Below are 24,393 nucleotides of genomic sequence, written 5' to 3'. Positions count from 1 at the left end.
AGGCAGGCAGGCAGGCGGGCGGGCGGGCGGGCGGGCGGGCGGGCGGGCGGGCGGGCAGGCAGGCAGGCAGGCAGGCAGGCAGGCAGGCAGGCAGGCAGGCAGGCAGGCAGGCAGGCAGCAACCAACAACTTTCAACTGGAGATGGCTTCAAGAATGAGCACTTTGAAAGCATGCAAAGAACCATTTGGTAAGTGGCACGGATCACAAATGTACATAGTTGGTAAAAGCTGCTTTATGAAATGAACAAGAGTTAAGATGAGCTTTTCTAGTCTGAATGGAGGCATTTTTTGATGTGTAAAGTCAGACTGCTTGTACGCTCTTGAACGGGCTCAATCCCTTTGTGTCGTGTCTCGGCATGATACACGGATTGGGACATCCTGCTAATGTTGTGTTGAAGCACTCATGCTGACATATTATATTTGAGCAAAAGATACTTTCACACATGAAACGATTTTTTCTGAAGGATGGAACAGATTCATGGCATTTTCATTTCTTACAATGGGCAAAGAGGACTCAAGATACGAGTCGTTTGAACTGGAGCTCGGGCGGGGAGCAGCCCAGACTCGGACTTCACTTTATTTGCAGTTGAGAAAACCTTTGTGTGTTTGGAAGCAGAAAGAATCATCTCAGAGCCGGTGGAGGACACGGACACCACCACCACCACCACCACCACCGGCACCGGCACCTTTGTGGCTCAGTTTGTGAGTACCTTTTTCATTTTCATTCTCTACTCTAGCCTTTCTTGTTTGTTTGATGCACATTTGCCTTCTTTGCGCTGATAAGCTGTACTGTAAAACTACTCCAAGCACACGAGGGCTGAGGGAGGAACAAGTTCCAGCATGCTTCCTTTGCACACTCCCATTATGTGTGTCGGGCTGCATTTTAGGCTTCCACAAAAGGGCTCTTTATTTTGAGTTGCTTTCATTTTCCTATTATTAACTGCTCTTTCCTTTTTTCTGTCGCAGTCTTTAGAAGCCAATCACCCGGTGCAAGTGACTGATCCTAACGGTAAGTACGTCACGCAACACAACGCTCTGGTTCTGGGAACCTTGTTGACCTCCAATCTATTGGGATGCTTAAGCTAGCTCATGGCAAATCAGAGTCATCGTACGTATTTCAAGCATTTTCGGAATATATATATATATATATTTCGGGAGCTGCTTTGGATATCAACTGCGGAAAATATGGACAGCGAAAAATGTTGAAATCCAGTGTTTGATAAGAAGTGTGTTGGCCAGATGCTGTGACACTCCACCTGAGCTCCATGCCCTCTGGATACTTGAAGCCCCCGGACAGAATACGGCAGGTCAGTGTTACTGAATGCTTTGCATCATAAGCCATCTTTCACCCATTGAGTTCCACCCCACAGGAAAGTTGCAAAAGCGCCTCTCGGGTTTGACTCCATGATTTCGATCGTCGCCCAGTGGCCGAACAGTAAACAGCACTTGACACTTTTGGCAGCCCACCACCATTTGTCGGGTGAACGTAATAAAATGATGGAAAGAAATGTTCTCCATCAATTCTATTTCAAGGAATAATGTTCCTCCTACAAGCATGAAAGAATCGATTAGCACGTTGGATTGAAGGAGACGAAACGGGCTGCCAATATCCTATTTTTAGCGGCGAAATGCACTTCAGGCCTATACGATTTAGGAGCTGGCTACATGTTTTGAAAGCATGTCAATAATAGGGCATGCTCCGTGTGAATCATTTGTATCGACTGTGTTTTTCGTCATAGCCGGTCAAAGAATGTACCTGCCCGACGCCGACGTCAGCGGGTACGGAGCAGCCCAAAGAAGTCCAATTAGAGCTCAAGATCCCTTGTGAAAGGTGCTGGCTTCCTGCACCACCTCCCAAGATCAGCGACCTCCTGAATGACAAAGATCTTCTGGACTCATTGCGACTCAAGCTGGACCCCAACCACTGCGCTGTGAAAAACTGGAAGAACTTTGCCAGCCGCTGGGGGATGAGCTACGACGAGCTGGCCCTGCTGGAGTACCGGACCCAAGGCTCTCTGTCCCACAGCCCCACCCAGGAGTTCCTGCTGCGTTACAACCAGAAAGCGGTCAGCGAGCTCAGTGAACTGTGTCGCTTTTACCAGCGGATGGACGTGCTGCGATTGTTGCAGAGCTGGATGGAAAAGGATTGGCCGTCACGCTGGCAGCAATCTCATTGATTTCCTTTGGCGCTGCCCGTTTGTTCTTTCTCAGACGCCGCCCTTTTTTAGGGGTGCCGCGACAACCGAGTGATCCAAAGCTTTCTCTTTCCCAACCCTGTCAATTGTTTACAATGTGATGGGTAGAGAGTTCATTGTCCCAAGAGTCACAATATTGTTCCAAACAAGCATCTGCCTACTGAAAACAAGATTGTGCACGGATGGATCTTTTCATATATACTGCTCTTTTTATTCAATCACATGCATTCACAGTTACTTCATTAAAAGGACAATGTTACTTGTTGAAAGGGAAAGCGTTAAGTGTCCAAAAAGGCAGTACGCAAGGAAAGTAGATCACATTTGTCGATCAATCTTTGACAACAGATACAAATCCAGACACACTGTATATAATAAATATAAGAGGGATATGCACATGGTTTTGAGAAAGAGCCGTTTTCATTTCAATGGGAATTCTACACCTCAAGTCCCAGCATGTTGGAGAGGCCTAACGATACTTTGTCACTTTCGTCGGCTTCGTGGGCGAGCCTCGGAGGCTGGATCAAGCCCAGCGGGCACTGCGGCTTTTCCACTTCCAAAGTCCCTCCTGGAGGGACAAAACCGGAGTCGACCGCATCTCCAGAGGCACGGAGAGCCTGCAGGCTGGCGCTTTTCTCCTCTGTCGGTGAGGTGTTGGACGACGGGGCTTTCTCCATTGCCATTCTCAACCTCTCCATGACGTCTACCCTTTCTCCATTTGTCGACGGTGCGTTCCGGACCGCTAAACGGATCCCTTTGCTGACAATATAATCCTTGGCCTCGTGGTCAGATCGTGACAGGTGAAAGATATCTGGAGTTTCTTTCTTGCTCTCAATGCAATTTCTGGGCAAAGTGTGCAATCGGAATTTGGGAGCGTCCGCTTCAGCGTTGCTTTCGTGCTCCGTCTCCAGCGAGTTGGATCGAAATGCCCATTTGAAGGGCCACTTAAATTTACTTTTGGGAGAACCTTGGATTGCACCATCTCCAGCTCTGATTGCTATGTCAGGACTGTCGGTGCTCATTTCAGGGGAAGACATTTCGCCGTCAAGCGACGACAGCTTTGGACTGACGCTTGTACTTTTGGATCCTGAGAAATTTAGTTTTGGAACCTTAAAATGTGGTAATTTGGGTTTCTCAAGACCCGTGTCTACCTTTGGAGCTTCCACATCTATTTCTGCTCCTTTTATCTTCCCTTCAACCTTTGGAGCACTTAAATCTACCGTGTTTGCATCTGCTTTCGGCGTACCGATGTCCACCCGGGGTGTGTCCAGTCCAGCCTGAAGTGAGGGATGAACACTGGGAAGTTCAACTCCAGGGCTTGAAAGGTCCAGCTTTGGAAGCTTATAGTGAGGCAAGGTAAAGTCCGCTCTGTGGGAATCCAAGCCTACGACTGGGCTTTTCAACTGCGCATCCGGGCCTTTAAGCTCTGCACTCGGCAAGTCCATACCCACATCTGGTACGTGACCGTTGAGCTCGACATCAGGTGCGTCCAAGGTAGCCTTTGGCAATTTGGTGCCAACGTTGGCCACATGGACATTTCCAAGGCTCAGGTCCGGCTCTTTCACCTCGGCATCGGGTACCGTAGGCAGATGCAGACTGGGTCCCTTAACATCTGCTTGGGGCAGGTTCATGTCCAGCCCTGAGTTTGTAATTTGAGGGCCAGAAAGATTCAATCGTGGTAATCCCAAATCAGCATTGGCTATATGTGCACCATTTAAATCCATTTTAGGGAGACTTACATTTGGAGCAGCAAAGCCACCGGCAATGTTGGGAGCAGAAATATTCAAGTCTTCTGTATCTAGAGCAATAGGAGCCATGTGGAGTTGTGGAGCCTTGACATTCGCATCAATATCAACATCGGGCTTTCCGACCTTTGACAATGTCGGCAATTTCAGTTTGGGAAACTTGAAATGCCCGCTCGAAAGTTCTGGAGACTGCAGATTGACATCGGATGTATCAAGACTACCTCCGAGCTTTGGTGTTGACAAGGACACATCAGGTGCATTTAAATCGACTTTGGGCGTATCCACGTCTAAATTAGGAACATCAACATTGGCATCAATATTTGAGGAGCCTTTGACTTTTGGCCATTTGGGCATTTTTATTTTTGGGAACTTCACTTTGCCATCAATCGGGTCAATGTTTGGAGCGGACGTGTGGAGATCTAAATCAGGGCCGCTGATGTTAGCCTTTGGCGTGCTGAAATCGAGGTCCGGAGCTCGAACGTTTGGCGAAAGATCCACATCCGGTGTCGTTAAATTGACATCGGGTGTCTTGAGCTCCACATCCGGCACCTTGATCTCACTGTCGACATCAGATTTTAGACCCATCAGCGTACCAAACTTGGGTTTCTTGATCCATTTGAATTTTCCAGATGGGGCATGACCGTTGATGTCTAGATTGGGTCCATTCAATTCAGCAGTTTTGACTTCTAGATCCGGTGCGGTCAGCTCACCGTCAAACTTTGGAGAGGTGAGACTCAGGTCAGATGTAGAAGCACGAGCATCCAAATCTGGACCATTCACCTTTGGACCCGACAGAGACCATTTGGGCTTTTTTAGGGTAGGCCATTTGATTTTTCCAGAAGCATCGACATCAGGCACTTTAACGTCGGCTTTAGGTAAATTCAGATCGGGGGCCAGAAGCGAAGGCTGTGAAGTTGAAAGTTGAAGGTCAGGGGCTTTCATATCAGCGTCAAGATCAACACTCGGGGTTTTCACCTTGGGTCCGGCAAGCCAGAACTTTTTCAGAGTTGGAAACCTGATTTTACCTGATGGAGCATCAACGTCCACACTCGGTGCATTCACGTCTAAACCCGGTTCGGGTGAATTCAGGTCAACTCCTGGTACACTCATATTACCATCAAGGCCAATGTCTGGTGTACTCACATCTGTGTCCAGTTTCGCATCAGGTACTTTGGGTCTCTTAAACTTCAGGTGCCAGTTTTTTTTCACCGACGGAGCGTCAAGGCCAACATGTGGCGTCTCAACATCTAAACTGGGACCTTTTAAGTCAGCTTTCGGGAGGTCCACTTGAGCATGAATGCCACTTTCAAGCTTTGGAGTTGACACATGCACATAAGGTTGGTGTAGGTCTAAGTCGGCCTTTGGGCCTTTGAGTTTGGGTTTCTTCCATTTGGAATGAGGCCAGACAAATTTACCATCCAAATGCGGCTGTTGAATGTCTAAATCGGGGTCAGCATTTGGCAAGTTCACATTTGATGCATGGAATGCACCCTCCACTTGGGGGACTGTTGCATCAAAGTCCAGATCAGTTTTGGCACCATGAAGCTTGGGCTTCTTCAGCTTCCACTTTTGGTGTGGCCGCTTGAAAGGATCTGATGATACGCCAATGTCAGCATTTGGGGTTCCCGAGTTAACAGCAGGAGCATTGAAATCCACTTTTGGTCCATTCAGATCGACATTTGTTCCATTCATGTCTAAATTGGGCGAAGAGAGATGAAGGCCCTTTGTTCCTCCATTAACAGAGGGAAGCTTTAGACCACCATCTCCTTGTGGTACATCAAATTTTGGCATTGTAAAGTGGGGCGCTTTGTAATGGAGGTTACCTGTCTTGACTTGTGCTTTGTCCATATCAAGTGAAGCAGCACTGTGATTGTTGAGCTGGGGAGTGGCCAAACTGACTTTGGGTGCTGTGAGGGTGCCATCAAGATCTGGACCAACCTTTGCAGGGGAGGGTAGCGTAAAGCCAGCCCCGGCCCCGGCCCCGGCCCCAGCCCCGGCCCCGGCCCCAGCCCCAGCCCCAGCCTCAGCACCAGCACCAGCTGACAATGCAGTGAGATTCACATTGGGAACCTCATTGTATTCCCTCCCAATGGTCTGAGAGGCATGTAACTTTGCTCTCATGCTATCAAGAGAAGAAAGATGGTTCTCAGCTGATGATGTAGACAGATTGCTCTCGACGGAGTCACCACTGAGCATCTGTCGATTCAACAGAAAAGAAATACAATTATTTTCGGACAAACAGCAATTATGGGTTTTTTGCATAACTCTCTTGCTAATGAAGGTCTTTGTTTGATGAGCAACTGTCTGGATACGGGAAGCGATATTTTTTGCAGGTTAAACCCAGAGACCCGGAGCAGGGCTTTTACTTAACAATACAAATGGAAAAAAATGTAATGAATGATCAATTGGAGTTCAATGAAAAATTTAGGAGACATACGTATCGTGGAAAAGCCACTTTTTTTTTTTTGGAACCAAAATGAAATTGGCACATACTAGCTCATTGATTACAAGAGCGATATTTCAATTATTAACAACAATACAGGATGCTGTTGTGTAAGTGAATAGATGACCTAGCTTGATTTCCAATTGAAATGAGAAGATTTACCTCTGGTGGGCCTTGAAGGCCTAATCCCTCGGAGCTGGGGCTGGCATCGGCGCCGAGCTCCTTCTTTGTCACCACCTTCATGTTGTTGCCGTATGGCTGCAGTGCCCTCAGGATGTTCTGCACTTCATTTCGGCTGAGGTGATCCAGGTGTATGGTGGCCGCTACGACATCTTCCCCTGAAAGAAATTGAAAAGTCGTCGCGAATCCTTCAAGCGGCTTACGTGGCCGTCTGGGATAACATTTGCCGACTCGCTTGCCTGTCTGCGCAGCGCTGGATCCGACAAACGTGCCGTCCGGGATCCCTCCGATGAGCGCTCCTCGCCCGGCGTTCTCCACCAGCGGGCTTTCGTAAAAGCCGCTCATGCTGTCTGCGCTCTTGGTTGCAGAGGAATGGACAATGAGACTTATTTCCCAGATTCAAAGGTAGCAATGTTCACCGTCGCCGAGTCCGTTCCTGTTCCTCACCATGATCTCTTAGGTGTGTTTAGAAAGACATGCCCCGGAAGGTGCTCTGCAGATGTAGCTCTGAAAAACAGAGTAGATAACCAACAACAATATAAATACCGGTAGCATAAAATGGAATCAAAAGTCAAGCATTCTACTGTGTGCTGGTCCTCTACCAGAATAAGTCATAGACACAAATGTGAAGATCAAGACAAGAAGAAGTACAGGTTGACAAATTCTCGACCGAATGAGTGGATACAATTCAATTTCAAACTACATAGCTCCTGGACAGGTTCTTTTATGACTGATGATGATTCCATGCTACCAATATGCGTATCGAGTTTTCTAAATACGCGTGCAATGTCCATGCATCAGTTGAAAGAAAGCCAATGATCACTGTTGGAAATAAGGACTCATCCCGTTTCGCTTGTGCGTGCTCAGTCTTCCTAAGCCGAGGCGTTGGACGAGACACCGAAACAACAACAACAGCCGCTGCCTCAAGAATGTGAGGCCTTCCTTTGCAAGCATGCATGTGGACCAGTCGGTTCACATTCCCCCATGCGCATGCCGCACTGATCCACACGTGCCTTCCGCCACATAACATTGGGTCTCTCTGTCTTTCTCCTTGTCTGTCTGTCTGTCAACCACACCCGATCCCCCCCCCCCCCCCCGCATGTAAACTCAACAAGGTACATTGCAACATCCGTGGAGAAAAAGGGACAAAAGATGTTGCCTGATGTCCCAAAAGCAACAAATATTTCAGCTTGTCACACGTCACAGCAATTGCTGAAATCTATCAGTTGTATCAACGATTATAAATCGGGCAAAAATGAATAAAATCAATGTATTTAGAATTATAGAGCATAGCAGGCGTACAGGAGAAAGTATGAAACATGAAAATATTGTCAATCGTCGAATCTTTCTGTTCTTGTGCATTTGCACATTTTCACTGACTGCACTGAAAATAAAGTGTATATATATAGAGAGAGAGAGAGAGAGAGAGAGAGAGACATCTATATAGACAACGATGACGACAATTCAGCATGCGTACAAAAGAGTCTATGGACTCCTGAATGACATAATGTGCATCAAATGCCTGCTTCTTCACAATGAAGTCATGATGGGATTCCTTTGAGCTAATGTGTGCACTCACTGTGTACTGCTTCGTGGGACGCCCGCCTCCACCTAAGGAAAGCCCAGCCAGATCGGTCTCCTCTTTAGCCTGTCGAGTCTGCTCTGTCACAAGGATGGGAAGACTCTGCCAGTTAAATGCCTACAAGCTGGATGACAACCAGGAGAACAGGTTGGGCTGCACCAGTAATGCCTCTCCTCATGCCCCCTGTGCCGTTGCAACACACGCACGCAGGCACGCAGCCACGCAGGCACGCAGGTACGCACACACCTCACTCGACAAGCATGTTGGAGAGAGGCAAAGGCAGGCCTTTTGGCGGTCGAAACCAGACGAGAAGCACCCAGAGAAAAAGCCATTGCAGAGAGAAACACACCACTCCTTTGGAACTGGACCAACCAGGTTTCGGAGAATGACACAAACCCTTCTTTCTACTTGCATCAATAGCTTTCTCAACAATACCTTTGTGACATTTTGCCTGCCTCAATGTCACTGCACTTGCTAGTGTTTTTACTGCATAGCAAAGCTTCAATCCCCTTATTACATTTTTGTCCAAGGAGTGGCGGGCGGTACAGCATACCCTTTACAAAGGGCTGCCAAGATAACTGAGGTGACAATCGTCCACTAGGTCATGTAGTATCTGTCCGTCCGTCCATCCTTCTCGTATATGCATGTACATACATGAAAGCAAGTCATTTGAACCCAAGAGTGACAAGTGAATTATGTTTGCTCCAATGAGCGCATTTGGACAGAAAAAGTCCAGAAATCTTTGATCGACACAACTAGGAAGCGTTTGGAAGTATGGAAATCAACGCATATCTCCTTTCTAAAGCTCCAAGTTAGCATTTGTCCTATCGACTTGCATGCGCACGCACGCACGCACGCACGCAGTTGAATGATGCAATCCACACAGTTACTTTGACAAAAGTCAGCTTTTCTTGCTAAGATGCACATTAAGCTCAAGCGTGAGTCACTACCCTGCCCAGCCGACAAATGATTACAATGCGACGAGTGGAGAAGGGCGGAGGCCTTGGGCTCGCTAGAAAGAAGTCAAACGCCAGCTGACTCAAGTCACAGCAAGGATAGGATACTGATCCACAAAAAAAAGAAAGGAATGACGCCTTTTTGCATTTGGATGGCAATGTAACAATATCGGACGTGCTCCTAGTATCCCATTTCATTTGATTTGGAGTTAAGCCTTGAATAGAAATGTGTCATTTGATACGGATTAGTTCCATATCAGGTCTTTCACTTTGAAGCACTTTGACTTGAACACAATTTGGTGTGTGGGAGGGGCGCTGCTGCTCTTGGCATGTGCACAACAGGCTATGTAAATGATGTTGAGCAATTTGTGCGTTCGGTTTCTGCCCTTCGGCTCCTGCCCTTCGGCTCCTCGTTCGGATGAACTGATTTGAGAAGGTTCGCTGTCATCAGAATGTGACCGATCGGCTCAGATCATCGGGACCGGGGAATACATTTGAAATATTCACTAAAAGTCAAAGAACATAGCATGGTGCGTTTGTTAAAATGTTGAAATGATTCTGCTTGGATCCCGTTCTGGTTGTGCTCTTCTAGGCTTCCCATGGGAGCAGTCTTCGGTCGTTTGTGCAGAGAAAGATTAGAAATGACGTTTGCAAGCCAAGAGAAAGAAGCCATTTGTGTTGGAGGTGCGCCTTTCATTTATATCGTCCAGTGCAGATACCTGAAAAATAGCCCAGGTAGAACCTGCAAAACTCGCAGAGCCAAAATCCCACTCTTTTGGTCAGACTTTTAACATACCCTGCCTGAAAACAAGCTCTTTCATTGGACAATTAAAGCATGTCAAGGATTACATAGTTGCTGCTGCTTGCTTGGCTCTTTTGGAGTCAAGTGTTTGATTAGTAAGCGCTAAGGAGAAGGAAGGTCTATTTAGCAGCACTAGGAGTTCATTTGTGTAACTGTCACCAACATCCTGAATGACAAGTCAAAGACAATTGTTTGCCACCATACTGTCTTGATGAGATGAGGTTCAGAACATCCCAATGTAGGTATGTGGCAACAAGCAATAGGATTTTGCAAAACATCTTTTCTCTTTTATTGTTTTACATTGAAATATAGTATGACCTATTAATAATATACATATATACATATATATATATACACACATATATATATATATATAAACATATCTATTAGATTAAAATGATATATCTATATCTATATATATAGATATTAAATGATCCATCTCGCCCCACTCAAGCTATGATTTGACACCAAATCTAAACCGCAACCTTAAAATAATTGACAAATTCCTCAGACAGTAGCGATACAGATTCAGCGATGCACGCTATGTACTTTGAGAACGTATCCGGAGTGTTGAATAGGCGGAAGTTGTCAAATTTGAGTCGAGCCAGCCGTGTGTTCACATGGGAATGCTGCGAAACAACATTCTTTGCAGATTCTTTTACAGAACAGACTGTTTGTGTTGCTGAAATTCATTCAAGAGTCCACGATTCAACTCAGCCCTTTCTCCAATGAGAGAAAAACCGGATCTCAACACTCATGTGCCACCAGTGGGTGGGCCAAAATGCAGCCGTTAGCATGGAGAAAGACCTGGTTCCACGCAAAGCCACGACTCAACGGAGCCAACTGTCATATTTAACGCTTCCATTTTTGCTCACACAGCTATAGGTTGTGTTATTGATGGATACAACGAGCAAATAAAAGGAACAACTTGAAAGCAAAGTACAGTCGAGGACGGAGAAGAGAAATCATCTCAAATTGGTTTGGAGGCTAAAGCCATCAACGAGGCAGGCCCCTGGGACTTGCGCAACACCAAGTCAGGCTGGTTCCAAAGGGACAAAAGCATGGCTGGTATTTGGAGAAGCTCAAGAATGTTGCCCCATAGAAGAGCCACTGTTATAAAATCCACTTAGTACGCATCAGTCTTCTTCAACGACACATGATGGATGCAACTGTTGGACATGAAAGGTGAAGGGACTTTTGTTGTCACATCACAACCGACGTTTAGAAGTAACCAGTCCAAATGATGCCTTCGCGACAAAGTCACGACGCTATTCCACATCCACTTTGGAGAACGACTGTTTAATGTTGGCTCAACAAATAATGTGTGTTGAAAAAGCACTAGCTTCTGTCTTTTCAGCAATTACTCCAAAACCAGCCGTGATATTTTGCATGATAGAATCACGGAGAAAAAGATGATTGAGCAGAAAATGAAGAGATGTTGGTATGCCTTTGCTTGCTCTTTCCATGACCACAAACTAATGAAGGCAACTCATGCTCACTTGTCGACTGTAATTTGTACTGGCGCAAACCCAAGACGACAGACAGACAGAAAGGAGGAAGAAACTTTCCATGTCGGAAACCATCGACCACTTGAACGTTGCTACTGCGGCGCTACTAAAATTAGTCTGCATTAGAAAAAAAGGGACAGACCGGTTTAATGGTGAGTGGCAAAGAAAAGACTTTGAACACTTGCACAGTGTCATTGGATCAATGAAATGTGGCCATGGTAGCAGCATTTGGTGGGGGAGTACTTTTTTGGCCACCTCCTCCCTGTACTTGCACGTTAGGTTCATTCAAGAGTCCAAATGACCAATCAGAGTTAGATACTTAAAATAGTAAATCCGTGTCCTATTTCCCAGCAACTCCAATACGACTTTATATCACAGAGGCAAACAATAACGTCTCCACTGAGATGATTGAAGATTTGTAATCCTTATCAGCAGCACAATCGACCATTTTCAGTCAATACTCAAACAAGCTCACGTTCTCGTACATTGCACATTCTTTGACCACAGACAAATGGTATGCAAGCCCGCTTACGGACGAAAGAAGAAAATGGCTTTACTCAAAAAAACTAAACAAAAATTACATTTTCAATCAAAAACAAAAAAAAAATCAAACTTTTCAGAAGTTTCGGATTGTGATGCATTTATCGGCAATTAACTAGCCAACAAATTGCCTTGAAGGGCAAACATCGGGTCTCCGTTCTTGCAAGATGTCACCTTTTGGCTATTCCTAAAAACACAACAACAGAAAGTTATTGATATCGTCACAACCACAGTCAGCCAAACAATGCCAGTGGAGATTCAGGAGTTCATCTCTCCATTTAATGATTGATCAATTTGGCTTCCAAGGATTCAAATACAATCAAACCCGTTTGGCTTTTTCAAACGATGGAAAACGCTTTCAACAACATCATCTTTTGAAGACCACCAATACCTTTGGAAGCTGTAATTCTCCCACAGACTGCTGATGGTGGTGGACTGGGAACTTGGCTTGTTTTCATTGTTTGCGGAGGATTTCTTCCTCAATCCACTGGCCCTCGCTGGGCCCAATGCTTGCACCTTGGTGGCGCCGTTGGTCAACTTGGGCTTTGGCAGACCTGCTGCACCCTGAAATGCAAAAACAAAGAGGGCTGAGGGTGGACACCACCGCATCTCGTATGCCCTTCTAACTCGGAAGACAAATTGAAAGCTCGGAAGGCATTTGAAAGGCAAATTCAAGTGACGACATGGTCACCCAGCGCAGACAACAAAAGACAAGTTGCTGCGTTAAGGAGATCCGGGGCTAGCGCTAGAGCATTCGTCTTCCATTCGTGATGATAGGCCGGATGTGGCCTACACTTTGACACATGTGATTTGCAGTCTTTCTTGGAATGCGGGAGGAAGCCATAGCCAACGAAAGGCAAGGCGCACAAAGAGAACACGCGGGCCAATTCAAAACCTGAATCTCAGAGCTGTGTAGCAAATGCGCTAACTAAACTCGTCTTTCATCGTGACTGTTGTGACCACAAATCCTTTTTTCGGGGTGATTAGCAGAAAGGGAAGAACTCGGTTGCGAACGGAGGACGCCGGGAAATTCTCATATATGGTGCTGTGAATCAATCAACCAACCCACCTTTGAGCGTAGCGTTCCAAATGTACTACTGGCGTTGCTTGAGCGCGTGGGAGTCTGCTCGCACTCTTTTGAATCCATTCCCTAAGACAAGAGGAAATACAGTTCACTGCCCTGCCAGGCACAACATGGTGCAAATCGAATACATGCGGTCAGAATGTATCCATGGGTGCAAACGTACAGGCACAGAACGGAAGGGCTTGGGGCCACAGTCGGCTCTTTGGTCTTTGTAGCATGACGCAAGGGAAGGCTGGGATTGAGAAAAATAGCCGCTGTCCTGGGAAGGAGGAGAGCCTTGGAGCTTTTCCTCCCCTTTGGGCTTTCCGCGAATAGAGGATTCGGCCGACGTGTCCTTCTTATACTGGAAGTGCTGCAGGGCAGCCAGGCCTGAACTCTGTTTGAGTGTCTGTGACGGATCAGTGATGGGCAAAGCGTCTGACCAGTTAAACAGCCTGAGCCCCTGACTGCCCGAACGAGGTGGGCTGGGCGTTTCCACAGACGGCGGGCCTTCTGGGCAGTCGGGATCGGCGGCCGTAGGGCTTGGCTCTTTGGACTCCGCCGCACTATGAGCGAAACCCATCTCAGCAGATTCCTTTCGGTTGCTGGCAGCTGGACTGGAACTGCTGAAGAATCTACGTGCAAGGGAGATAAAGGGAGATCTGATCTTGCTCTATGTGTCAACAAAAATTCCAGTCCTTGGTTCTAAGAAAATGGGGTGATCAGCAGAGCTGCTTTTATTTCCGTTCAACCTATTCAAGGCTCAATCACCTGCTGCGCACGACCTGGTCCTGATCCTGGTCATCCTGGTTCCGCCTCTGCAGGACTGTGGCAAAGCGGTTGCGTGGCCGCGGCCGAGCCACGGCTGTCGACTTGACCGTTTCTGGCTGCGTGTCTGACTTGTATCGCTTCGCAGCGGAGGAATACTGCCGCAGCACATCTTGATCTGATAGACTGCTGTCTGCGGCAGGGAAAAGAAGGTGCAAATATAGAAAGATGATCCACAGCCATTCAGTAAATGTTTCGGAAGGACAGAAATGTCAGCTTGACGGGACTGCCTCACCTTGCGGCGGCGCTCTCTTCACTTGCACACTTGTGCAGGGAAGCCTGACTGGGGTCAGGCTGGTGATTCTCTCCTGCCCCCTGGTGGACGGAGGAGGCCCGTCAGGGGAGGCAGCGGGATGGGCCGCTCCAACCCACGGGGCTTTGATGCTTCTCCTCCAAATACTGAGGCCGGCGGGCCTGGGGACGCTGCTCTCATTCCAGCTGCGACTTCGGTGCTTGGCTGGCTGGGGAGAGATTTTGTGGGATGATGATATTTGTGTCCTCATTCTTCAAAACAAACAAACCATTTGCACTGGTGTGCGACGGGGGTTGAAATCAACGGCCCCTGTGTGTTGAAAATCATTGCGGTGTTGACTTTGTCAGCCATTTGATTGGTCATGAGAAAAGCTGCATCAGATACCGACCGGTGTCATGGGATTGTCTGGGTTGAAGTCATCAATCTTCTCCATTGTGTTGATGTCAAGGTTCCCTAAGGCCATCTGCAAGGCCTTGTCCTCTCGTATAGGCCTACAGCCAATGCAGCCAGTTAAGGTCCGTCCGTCCCTGTGCTGTCCAGCTGGGGGACAAACTATTCAATCAACGGGGTAGGATACGCTCCAGCATAGCTGAGAGTGGCCGGGTCTATGTCCTCTTCATACGGGTTGAGGGGGACCATCTTCCTGCTAACAGGATCAAAAACCAGCTGGTAAAGGAACGTCTGATTGGCCCGGACAAATCCGTCCATGTACTCTTCAGGGACTACTAGATCCATCTTTAGGTACTGGCCCATCTTCTTGATCACCTGACACCCAAATGCAAAAGACGGCATGCTAATAATAATGCCGTTTGCCAGCACCACTTTGCAGAAGTACGGAAAAGGGATCTCACCTTTCGGATATCAGAGTCCTTTGCCAGTCTCAGCAGCTTGCAGGCCTTGCCCAGGCCGATCCCATGCAGAGAGGCCAGGTAGTCACAGCCGGAGAGGATGCACATGTAGCGGAACTTTTCCTCCGTAAAAACGTTGCCCAGAGAGCGACATCGGCCGAGGTTGCGCTGGTCGATCTCCAGGCCGTTTCCCTGCTTGTCCATTTTTAGGATCACCTGCATTGTGAGTCTGAATTATGATGACATCTGTCTGGCAAGTCACACATTGATCCGCATTCATTTGGGTTTTTTTTGGATACCCTTTGACAGCCAAACGCCAGAAGATCAGAATCTTCCGTGATGACCGCGTGAGCCAAACCGCACTTGGTCAGGTAGGCCAGTTGGGCATCGGCTTCATAGGGGGCCACCAGACAGTCGACTCCCCTCGCCCTTGCGGCCTTGGAAAAGAAAGGAAACGCATGGCATCAAACAGCCAAATCCACATTTCCCGTTCAACCGTGAATGACAACAGGAGGAAAGCAGGAACACAAGACCGAGTCGCTCGGGCACCTTAATCACATGATGGGCCATGTCTGGAGTGATGTTGACACAACGGGTGAAACAATCTCTGGCCTCGGAAAGTTTGCCTTCTCGTAGCAGCTGCCGGCCTTTGTGAAGGTTGACTTCTCGACGCCTGGAGCGTACGTCAAGATATGCGCAGTTATGATGCAAATGCTGTCAATGCAGTATCTATTCATTCGCTTGCAAAGTTGCAACTCACTCTCTGCGAGCCTTCTCCACTTCTCCTTTAGAAGGTAGATTGCGTCCGTCGAATACAAGAATTGGTTTGACGTTGAAGGCAAATAGCATGTCTACATACTTCATACAGAAGCGTACATACCTAGGAGTGGGCGCATTCCAATACCAAAATCAATCAATCAACCACGCAGATCATCAAATATGCTGAAGGTTTAACAAGAAGTGGATTTTCAAATGCACTTACTGATCAGTTGGCTCTCCTTTGGCGAGCTTCTCGGCACATGAAAACGCTCCTTTATGGAGCCAGCAGTACGTGTCGACAGCTACCGTCTGGCCTTTGTATTTCTTCACATTGACTGGCTCCCCTGCATCTTTGATGAACTGCAGCAGGCCGGGGATGCCCATCTTTGGAAGTCACATGGAAACAAACACCAAGTACAAATAATTAGGACTCTTGCCTGAAAATTGGCATTAAACTCGGGACTTTTGCAAATACAGTGTCACCATGCTTTTCGTGGGGCAGAGGAACTGTGAGTAATTGTGAAAATCTGGGCATACTAGATGCCCCATCCTCGAAACTGCCACAAGATGGCAGCAAAGCACTACTTTTGTCCACCTCAAACGCCTCAGCTCACTTCGGCTAAGAATCCACACGATGGCACCAAAAGCGTGTATTCATCTAATTTGGTCAGTAAATAACAGAGAAGAGGTTCCGAAAAAAGAAAAGAAAAGAGGAAAATGGGTGAATTCACATTTCCCTTCCGTGTTTTGAGGAAAACGCATATTTGCATATTTGATGTTTCTCTTCATTCATCGAGGCAAATTGATTTCATTCTTACTTGACTGCTTTCTCTCTGGATTAAGATGGCAAAGAAATATGAAGCATAATACCATTTAATAATTAAACCTTGTTGGGATTGTTCCAGACCTCGTGAATCGTGCATACGTTGTAGTCATGGTGGTAGTACAATTGCCGTAGTGACCATGCAGCCAGTGAGGCAAACAATTTCCAGTATGGCTTCGAGATGCGTGTCAACGGGATCGTAGTAATGGCATAGCATTCAAAAAAAGGTCGAACAATGAACATCGCTAATATGCCATTAAGAATGGAGAGGAAGCAAGAGTAGGCGCTATCGTGACAGTTTGTTTTTGCTAGCAATTTCAATCGATTGACGTGCGTAAGAAAGGCAGTTCGACACAAAGAGCACAGAAAAACCTTTTGCAACTGATGAACACATACCTCTTTTCGGTGCTAACTCCTTGCTTTGGTACGTGGCTCGGTGGTTGTTTGAAACGCACAGGGAAAAAATACGGGAAGCTTAATTTTAGCGGCAAAAAATGACCCAAGTACGGGCAGCGACGATTGGATAGAAAGGAAAGGGGGCGGAGTCACAATATTGCGTAGGAGGTGCGCGCTTGCGTCACACAAGTCATGTTTTTATTATTATTATTATTATTATTATTATTATTATTATTATTATTATTATTATTATTATTATTATTATTATTATTATTATTATTATTATTATTATTATTATTATTATTTGTTCTATTGTTTAAGAGGTACATAGAAACCCTCAAGGCAGAAACGGGACAGACGCTCGTTCAAGTCAAGACGGAACATACTTTATTGTCTTTCCCCCCAGCAACATACAACCCTCACAACGGTTCCTACCCCGCCTATTACTACATTATTAATGCTTTATTAATATTAATAGAAGACATGGGAACAATCATTTGTTTCCTGGGTCAAATAACGTATGGAGATTGCCAGAAGGAAAAGCATGTATAGGCCCATCCATGCAAATACAGATAATGATTGACAATCACACGTGCAACAATAAACATAGTAACATAGTAATATGTCAAGGGACGAAAAGGTTTGTGAGGCGGACGGAGCGCGAACCCGAGCAAACATAAGACGTGTCCCATTTCCCAGCTTCCCTTGCACTTCCGCTTTCCATCACAGTGGTGTCAACAGAGCAGAAAGAAGATGCGATAGATGGTCAAAGACAGCGATCAACAGGGGATTCTCACCACTTTCCTTTTCTGAAATCGACGCGTTCAACCCGAAACCATGCAGTTTCCCCCAAGCAACGGAGACTTTACATTCGTCTCCTCGACAGAGGCGCAGGGTAAGCTAGTGCTAGCAGAGCTTTACCCCGTGAGGCCAAGGGAGGCAACAAACAGTCAGGGTTATTGGATGGATGTCGTCATCTACGTATTGTGTAGTATAGTTTCTCAAATGAATCAATAGTACTAATCGTGTGTATTCTACAGAGCTTAGTGGCACAATTGCTGCTCCTGATGTCGAACTGAATATGGGCAACGACGGCGGTAAAGACCCTTATGCTACCGCCTTCCTGAGGCAGCGAGGGTACGGTTGGCTGCTGGAGGTGGAGGAAGATGACGGCGAGGAGAGCAAACCTCTTCTGTAAGTCAAGGATTTTAGTAGTGCACACCTTTAGGATCAATTTGACCAACTTTCCTCCTTAAATGTGTGAGCAGTGATGAGCTGGACATTGACGTGAAGGACATCTATTACAAGATTCGCTGCGTGCTCATGCCATTGCCATCGTTGGGCTACAACAGACAGGTGGTCAGAGATAACCCGGACTTCTGGGGCCCTCTGGCTGTGGTGCTGCTCTTCTCCATGATCTCCATCTATGGACAGTTTAGGGTGAGCAGATCCTTTTGTGGTGGTCAATCAACGTTTTTCTTTTTTTAATTGCAAACGCACAAGTGAGACGAGATATGTTGCAAATGGCATAATGCTGCACCGCGATGAAAGCTGTCATTTTGCGGGTCTCCTTAGCCTGCTTTGTACCTGGCTCCCTTGGTACTAAGCTCAAGTCATAGTGCTATTGATAGGCATTGATTGAGCCAGGCTGTCTGCCTCAAATGCCCGTTCAGTGAACCCTTCGACGTAAATTGATTGCACTTTGAATTGGCAGGTGGTTTCCTGGATCATCACCATCTGGATATTTGGATCACTAACCATTTTTCTCTTGGCTCGTGTTCTCGGCGGCGAGGTAAGTGGCGCTGCGGTCGGCAGACTTTTCAAAATAGCATTGTTTTTCTCATGAGTCTTGTTTTGAACAGGTTTCCTATGGTCAGGTCCTCGGAGTGATTGGATATTCCCTTCTTCCGCTCATTGTCATAGCCCCTTTGCTCCTGGTGATCGGCCGTTTTGAGATGGTTTCTACCTTCTTCAAAGTGAGTTCTATCCTACTGAAAAGCACGACAAAATAAGAAAATGTTCAGAAAGAAACTGCTTTTATAAAGTGTCATTAAGCTGGAAGTCAACGTGCGCGCGCCAAGGCTCCAGATAAGCAAATTGGCATGGCACAAAACTTGCATTTTGCGCCCCAATCCAACACGCTCGATGCAAAACTGCAAATGGGCGTTTGTTGACGTGGCAAAAGGCAGAGGGGCCAAATGTTATGGAAATCGCTGAACGCAAACTCGTGATTGTTTTGAAAATTCCGAAATCATCAGAATGAGGCCTTTAGTTTTCCCTCGGCGAGATCTTGACGATTATCATTGTCTGCTTTTCTTCCAGCTGTTTGGAGTGTTCTGGGCTGCTTACAGTGCTGCGTCATTGTTGGTTGGCGATGAATTTAAGACAAAGAAGCCTCTGCTCATATATCCTATTTTCCTTCTGTACATTTATTTCCTGTCACTCTATACCGGTGTCTGACTGAATCCATTTGAACTATGGAGCTTTTTACGGACAGTGACGCTGACCCCGCAAGGTGAAGAAGAACCTCCGGGGGTCTGAGCATTATATGTTCCTGATGTACGCATATACATTTGGACTCTAATGTCATCATAATGTTCAATTTAAAAAGGCAGCTGGTTTTCCAGCTTCAACTGTGCAGCCCCTACAGATTGGATGGTCCCATTGACGAGGTTCTTATGTTTTTATAGCAAATAATGAATGCCCTGTTCTTCTTAAAATGCATTGTACTGATTTTGAATACGATGGCAAATGTTTGTCTTTCTGGATGATCTGAGACGCTATTCTGATGGACACTTGTTGTTGTTGTTATTATTGTATTATTATCATCGTCATCTTGGTTATTTCAAACTTTTTGGTGGAAATGGTAAATTATGTAACAGTGCTTTTGAAAATTTCAGCAACCTTCAAAAGAATATGGCAAAACTTGCTCTTTTTTTGTGCAACTCTCCAATAATGTGCTTAAGGTCCAATTTTACTGAACTGATTGCCCTTGTTTGCACAAATACAGCAAGAAAACAAAACACATTGTTGACTGACGACTACGATTCTGTGTGGAGATGTGAGACCTGTGAGATTCATTCATAAGTTATGGCAGGTTGGCAAAGATCGTTTTTGATGGAAGCAAAAAAAGATCATAAAATGTTTTTGTGTTCAAACCTTTTCCTCAAACGTCACAAAACGTGACGCAATCACGCAAATGATTTGAAACCCATTCAAACGCAAAACATTTGAAACACATTTAAAAGTACGCTTTAGTTCATTTGTAATTTACACGACTACTCATCCTCGGGGTATTTCCCAATAGGCGTCATTGGCGCTGTCAAATACAAAGTGTAACGTTGAGACTTGCGGAAATGCGAGCCGGATTGCGCCGTTCTCGCGAGATGTGAGCACGGCTACGCCAGTTTCGTTTGACTATCATGTAACTGACGGCAGCAATTTCGGCGAACACCGACAGGCGTTGTTAGTGAATAGCCGCTGCTACGCTGACGGACGGGCGGACAGACGGACGGACGCACGCACGGACGGACGGGAAGAAGCCGCAGAAAGGAACAGCAGTGGCAGAGGAGTGACAGTCCGGAGGTAGTCCTATAGATTGAGTTCTATTGAGTGTGTCAGCGGTTCCTAGCAAAACCGAGAAGGGACGGGCAAGGTAAAGTAAGGAAAGATGGCGGCCGCGGCCTCGCCGGGCTCCGGTTCGTCCACCCCCTCGGACTGGATTGTGCTCAGAGACGGCTGCCTGCGTTGCGACGACGAGGGCCTGCGAAGCCTTTCATACCACCCGGCCCTCAACGCGATCTTAGCAGTCACCAGCAAAGGGGGTATTAAAGTCATTGACGGCACTTCGGGGGCAATTCTCCAGGCCTCTGCGCAGCACGGTAAGCATCGGAGCACGGGCAGCAGCCCAGCCACATTGATTGTCAACACGACTTTGGCTGAGAGTTGCTTTTCCAGCTAGCAAGCAAGCGCTAACGGCACTAGCAGTTGTTTTGGGGCCTAATGGGATGATTGAAACACGATTGACTCGTAAATACACACAGTGACACCGCCAGTTGATATGTTTGATGGCTTAGGAACGAACGGCTGCTTACTTGTGTCGCGGCAGTGTTTACCAAGTGACTGCTTTCGTTTTTCTATTCATGTCGAATCGAGGAGGAGGAAAGCTAACAGCTAGTTGGCTCGCTTCGCACTCGCTCCGCTGCTTGACAGCACGAGTGTGTTTTGGCAATAAACTGCTCAGCGTCGTGCGTGTGAAACATGGAGAAAGAAGAAAGCGGCAGACTGTGTGAAACGGAATGATCGTGCTTGCAGCCACCGACCGGGCTGACCCTACAGCTGTAGTCGCAGCGTTTTACACCACCGTGCGTGCGTGCGTGCGTGCGCATTGTCATTGTCGCCACTGCGGAAACTATTTATTTGTACTGGTAGACAGTGGCTACACTTTCAATAAACTACGCCAGACGGGACATTGTATTGGAAGTCATTTATGTCATTCCGTAATTCAGACCAACTTTACTGATTTAGTTGGAGAGTTCTACGTGTAATTGGTAATAGAAATACAGCACATTCATGTTTTCCCGATCTTGATTCAGGGAACTAACTTTGAGCTCATTTGACCGACCGTGTTGTTAACCAAAACAGTAGCACCAGACTACGTAAAGAGTCGTGTTGTAGGTGCATTGTAGGTAAGTTACATACAGAGTACAAGATAATATTTTACACGATAAAGAATTGACTTAATGCCGCTCGGAACAGGTGCCTTGAAGCCACACCTATAAGTGAAGTTAACAGCTCATGAGTCTTTGCAGACTGTAGTGCTGACATCTCCTTTCTAATCGTTGGCATTAACGCTCTGTGCCGAGGCTACGAGCCGCGCACGATGCCCCCGGCGTGGCTTAGCTAACCATTATCCTCCTGTTTGCAGATCTCCTCCTCTAAGTAACTCGTCATTGCTGCTATTGCCTTCTTGTTTTTATATTGTATCTTGTGTGTCTATCGTGTAATATGTCTCGTCACCGTGGGATAGAGAAAAGGTAATTTCGGTTTCTTTGTGTGTCTTGACATGTGAAGGGATTGACAATAAAGCTGACTTTGACTTTGATAAGTAACTATTTATTGCCTCTGGTGGCAAATAAGATACACTTCTGATAAGCTCCGTCCGTCCGTCCTTTCAATTCCATGGAATCTGTTTAAAAAAAATAGGTAGAACGTTCATCTGAATGGGTTTAGCAATCCATCCGTCCGTCCGCTCGACACTCTGCTGCGAACCGCTCCAGCTGGAGATCACGGCTCAATGAAGCCAGCATGCCGTACTGAGGTCACCAAATCGGACACCCTCAACGCCTTGGATGCGCCTAGAAATTCGGTCCATAAAAGATGCGCAATTTTAACAATGCAAAAAAAATTCAAAAGTAAAGCCCCACAAAGATCTATCTACAGTTGACATATTTGCAGCTTGGCTCCTGTGGTTTTATTTATTTATCCATTTATTTATTTAGTTTGTTGGAGGGAAAGCGACTGGCAACAGCTAAAAAAAAAACCCGTGATATTTACTTGATTCAAAAGTCAAATTGCTTGCCATCCTTATGAAGGGAATAGCACAAGTGCTTATATTCCGCTTTCCTCTGCTGCTTTTTTCAGTTAAACCCGGTGGTCGCGTCAGATGTCAGTACTTCCCTGCTGTGGATAGGGTGCTTTTTGTTGACGACTATGCGGTAGGATGCAGGAAAGACCTCAATGGCATCCTGCTGTTGGATACGGCCCTGCAACCGCCAGTGACCAAACCCGAGGATCTGGTTCAGATGGAGCTTCCTGTCACTGAGGTAAAACAAATCGTTCACACCATGCGGTGGTGTGTCATTTGACCAATAAATGTGTTTGTCTGCTTAGGCCCTGCATCTGCTGTCAGCCTGCTTGGAAAAGATTGATGTTTCGAACACAAAGGGCTATGAAGTCTTTATCGTACAGCTGAAAGAAGGCCTGAAGAATACCTCACATGAGACGGCAGCCAATCACAAAGTGGCCAAGGTTGGTGTGACAGCTTGGCTCATCTCAGCTTCCTGCTCTTGCGTCATTGCTTTTCGGTTCAGCCGGTTTACCAAAAAAGCCAACAACACAACACTCCCTGAAAGTTCTCTTTCTTTTATGCGCCGCTCCAATTTCTGATTCATGCTGTGTGTTGTATTTTTCCCCAAGATGTAAAAGTGACGTGAAAGTATTTCGTACGTCCATCTGTCCGTCCATCTGTCCGCCCATTTGTCCGTCCGTTTGTCCGTCCATCTGTCTGTCCGTCTGCCTGTCCGTCCATCCATCCATCCATTGAGAGAGTTACATTGTCAATCAGTACATGTTAATCACTTGCTAAATAACGAAATGACAAAACAAGTGGAGTGTCACTGTTGTTTTTAATGTCAGCAAATGTCTTTTCATCACCTCTTCTTCTTCTTCTCAGTGGGCGACAGTAACCTTGCAGCTTCCACACCATGTGCTGAAGCTGGTTGCCAGTGCCATCGTCAGTGAGCTCAAGAAGATCAACCAGAACATTGCTGCCTTGTCTGTGGCCTCATCCATCATGGACAGACTTTCCTACCTCTTGTCAAGCGCCCGACCTGAACTCGGGGTCGGGCCTGGGCGCTCTGTAGATAGGTGAGCAATCTGCAAAAGAACTACCGCTCGCTCCGGTGATAGTCGAAGATGGCGGCTCGACAGAGCCAACAGAACACATCATGTGTGGCGAGATTGAGCAATCGTCACCGACAAAGTCAGTAAAGGTTATGAACAGAATGGGTGCCAAAGGGCAGCCTTGGCAAAGTTCAACCCGAACTAAAACGCATGCAAATTCCTGCCGAGAAAGCTTTGGCCCCCATGGAACGGGGCACCTAAATTCTGCCGGAAGACGATCCTTATACTTGGCAAGGTTGTTTTGCCCCTGGGAGACTGTCGACTAGATTCAAGTGTACTTTGCTGCAGTTGCTAAATTTGAGATTTGATTCTGATTCTCTTGATGTCATGTCCCCTGTAGATCTTTAATGTACAGCGAAGCCAACAGGAGGGAGACGTTTACATCGTGGCCACATGCCGGCTACAGGTGGGCTCAACCTGATCCAATGGCTCAGGCAGGCTTTTACCACCAGGTGGGTTCAGGGACAAGTCGACACCTCTGAGCAAAAGCGCAATTGATCCTGCATATTGGGGATGCAGTCCTTTAACGTTAATTCAACTTCAACAGAACGTACGCTGCGAGACACTGATATAAAGTCACGTGAAGTTGGTAGTCCAGCTGTATAAGCCATTCTCAACGACCTTCACCCTGTTTCTTTCGCTCTCTCTCACCATAGCCTGCTTCATCAGGCGACGACAGAGCCATGTGTTTCACCTGTAGCGTGTGTCTGGTATGTTGGGAACCAACGGATGAGCCGTGGTGAGTGACTACGATCAAATGTATTGGAGCAGCGTGTCTTTTGTAGACACAAT

The 24,393-nt window shown here is 46.7% G+C and overlaps 5 protein-coding genes across 8 annotated transcripts in view; 3 read left to right on the top strand and 2 right to left on the bottom strand.

The window, feature by feature from the left end:
* The first annotated feature begins 32 nt into the window (after positions 1-32).
* Positions 33-4,566, top strand: edaradd (EDAR-associated death domain). 2 transcript variants are annotated; one of them, XM_061285211.1, is made up of 5 exons: positions 33-187; positions 616-701; positions 966-1,008; positions 1,239-1,306; positions 1,739-4,566. In XM_061285211.1, the coding sequence occupies exons 1-5, from the start codon at positions 142-144 to the stop codon at positions 2,174-2,176; spliced, it is 681 nt and encodes a 226-aa protein (XP_061141195.1). In that variant the 5' UTR covers positions 33-141; the 3' UTR covers positions 2,177-4,566. The 2 variants fall into 2 exon arrangements, with proteins under 2 accessions (XP_061141195.1, XP_061141194.1); XM_061285210.1 differs by having other exon boundaries at positions 34-187; positions 613-701.
* si:ch211-125o16.4 (neuroblast differentiation-associated protein AHNAK) lies at positions 2,382-8,323 on the bottom strand. The gene is made up of 5 exons (XM_061285198.1): positions 8,139-8,323; positions 7,007-7,066; positions 6,799-6,916; positions 6,542-6,717; positions 2,382-6,132 (listed from the first exon to the last, which is right to left on the bottom strand). The coding sequence occupies exons 2-5, from the start codon at positions 7,007-7,009 to the stop codon at positions 2,629-2,631; spliced, it is 3,801 nt and encodes a 1,266-aa protein (XP_061141182.1). The 5' UTR covers positions 7,010-7,066; positions 8,139-8,323; the 3' UTR covers positions 2,382-2,628.
* A 3,206-nt stretch (positions 8,324-11,529) lies between these two features.
* exo1 (exonuclease 1) lies at positions 11,530-17,035 on the bottom strand. Of its 2 annotated transcripts, XM_061285201.1 has the most exons (14): positions 16,918-17,035; positions 15,922-16,082; positions 15,700-15,819; positions 15,489-15,612; positions 15,239-15,376; positions 14,943-15,155; positions 14,669-14,856; positions 14,480-14,582; positions 14,074-14,299; positions 13,782-13,971; positions 13,195-13,645; positions 13,017-13,097; positions 12,339-12,511; positions 11,530-12,134 (listed from the first exon to the last, which is right to left on the bottom strand). In XM_061285201.1, exons 2-14 carry the CDS (start codon positions 16,080-16,082, stop codon positions 12,059-12,061), a joined length of 2,244 nt encoding a protein of 747 aa, XP_061141185.1. In that variant the 5' UTR covers positions 16,918-17,035; the 3' UTR covers positions 11,530-12,058. The 2 variants fall into 2 exon arrangements, with proteins under 2 accessions (XP_061141185.1, XP_061141187.1); XM_061285203.1 differs by lacking the exon at positions 11,530-12,134 and having other exon boundaries at positions 12,345-12,511; positions 13,782-13,967.
* A 578-nt stretch (positions 17,036-17,613) lies between these two features.
* On the top strand, positions 17,614-19,944 carry yipf4 (Yip1 domain family, member 4). Its single transcript, XM_061284678.1, has 6 exons — positions 17,614-17,812; positions 17,958-18,111; positions 18,186-18,357; positions 18,632-18,709; positions 18,780-18,893; positions 19,240-19,944. The coding sequence occupies exons 1-6, from the start codon at positions 17,755-17,757 to the stop codon at positions 19,375-19,377; spliced, it is 714 nt and encodes a 237-aa protein (XP_061140662.1). The 5' UTR covers positions 17,614-17,754; the 3' UTR covers positions 19,378-19,944.
* Positions 19,945-20,335: 391 nt separating this feature from the next.
* The window catches only part of birc6 (baculoviral IAP repeat containing 6), a 35,144-nt gene continuing 31,086 nt past the window's right edge, over positions 20,336-24,393 (top strand). For both annotated transcript variants that reach the window (XM_061284662.1, XM_061284661.1), the window contains exons 1-6: positions 20,336-20,798; positions 22,561-22,742; positions 22,810-22,947; positions 23,372-23,565; positions 23,942-24,053; positions 24,258-24,340. In XM_061284662.1, the coding sequence (XP_061140646.1) occupies positions 20,588-20,798; positions 22,561-22,742; positions 22,810-22,947; positions 23,372-23,565; positions 23,942-24,053; positions 24,258-24,340 (920 nt within the window). In that variant the 5' untranslated portion in view covers positions 20,336-20,587. The remainder of the gene's footprint in view (positions 20,799-22,560; positions 22,743-22,809; positions 22,948-23,371; positions 23,566-23,941; positions 24,054-24,257; positions 24,341-24,393) is intronic.

The sequence above is a fragment of the Syngnathus typhle genome, linkage group LG8, assembly GCF_033458585.1.
Source record: "Syngnathus typhle isolate RoL2023-S1 ecotype Sweden linkage group LG8, RoL_Styp_1.0, whole genome shotgun sequence".
Taxonomy (NCBI): Eukaryota; Metazoa; Chordata; class Actinopteri; order Syngnathiformes; family Syngnathidae; genus Syngnathus; species Syngnathus typhle.
This window is presented reverse-complemented; position numbering and strand designations above follow the sequence as displayed.

Bases quoted from the DNA above. Each gene is read 5' to 3' on its own strand.
- edaradd (XM_061285210.1), top strand. From the start codon at position 142: ATGGCTTCAAGAATGAGCACTTTGAAAGCATGCAAAGAACCATTTG. The intron at 188-612 runs GTAAGTGGCACG...TGTGTTTGGAAG, and splicing joins AGCATGCAAAGAACCATTTG to CAGAAAGAATCATCTCAGAG. The intron at 1,009-1,238 runs GTAAGTACGTCA...TGTGTTGGCCAG, and splicing joins GCAAGTGACTGATCCTAACG to ATGCTGTGACACTCCACCTG.
- si:ch211-125o16.4 (XM_061285198.1), bottom strand. The intron at 6,718-6,798 runs GCAAGCGAGTCG...AATTTCTTTCAG, and splicing joins ATCCAGCGCTGCGCAGACAG to GGGAAGATGTCGTAGCGGCC. The intron at 6,133-6,541 runs GTAAATCTTCTC...TTGAATCGACAG, and splicing joins GCCTTCAAGGCCCACCAGAG to ATGCTCAGTGGTGACTCCGT.
- exo1 (XM_061285201.1), bottom strand. From the start codon at position 16,082: ATGGGCATCCCCGGCCTGCTGCAGTTCATCAAAGATGCAGGGGAGCCA. The intron at 15,613-15,699 runs GTGAGTTGCAAC...CGTACGCTCCAG, and splicing joins GTGGAGAAGGCTCGCAGAGA to GCGTCGAGAAGTCAACCTTC. The intron at 14,857-14,942 runs GTGAGATCCCTT...TTTGGGTGTCAG, and splicing joins AGGACTCTGATATCCGAAAG to GTGATCAAGAAGATGGGCCA.
- yipf4 (XM_061284678.1), top strand. From the start codon at position 17,755: ATGCAGTTTCCCCCAAGCAACGGAGACTTTACATTCGTCTCCTCGACA. The intron at 18,112-18,185 runs GTAAGTCAAGGA...ATGTGTGAGCAG, and splicing joins GAGGAGAGCAAACCTCTTCT to TGATGAGCTGGACATTGACG. The intron at 18,710-18,779 runs GTAAGTGGCGCT...TGTTTTGAACAG, and splicing joins CTCGTGTTCTCGGCGGCGAG to GTTTCCTATGGTCAGGTCCT.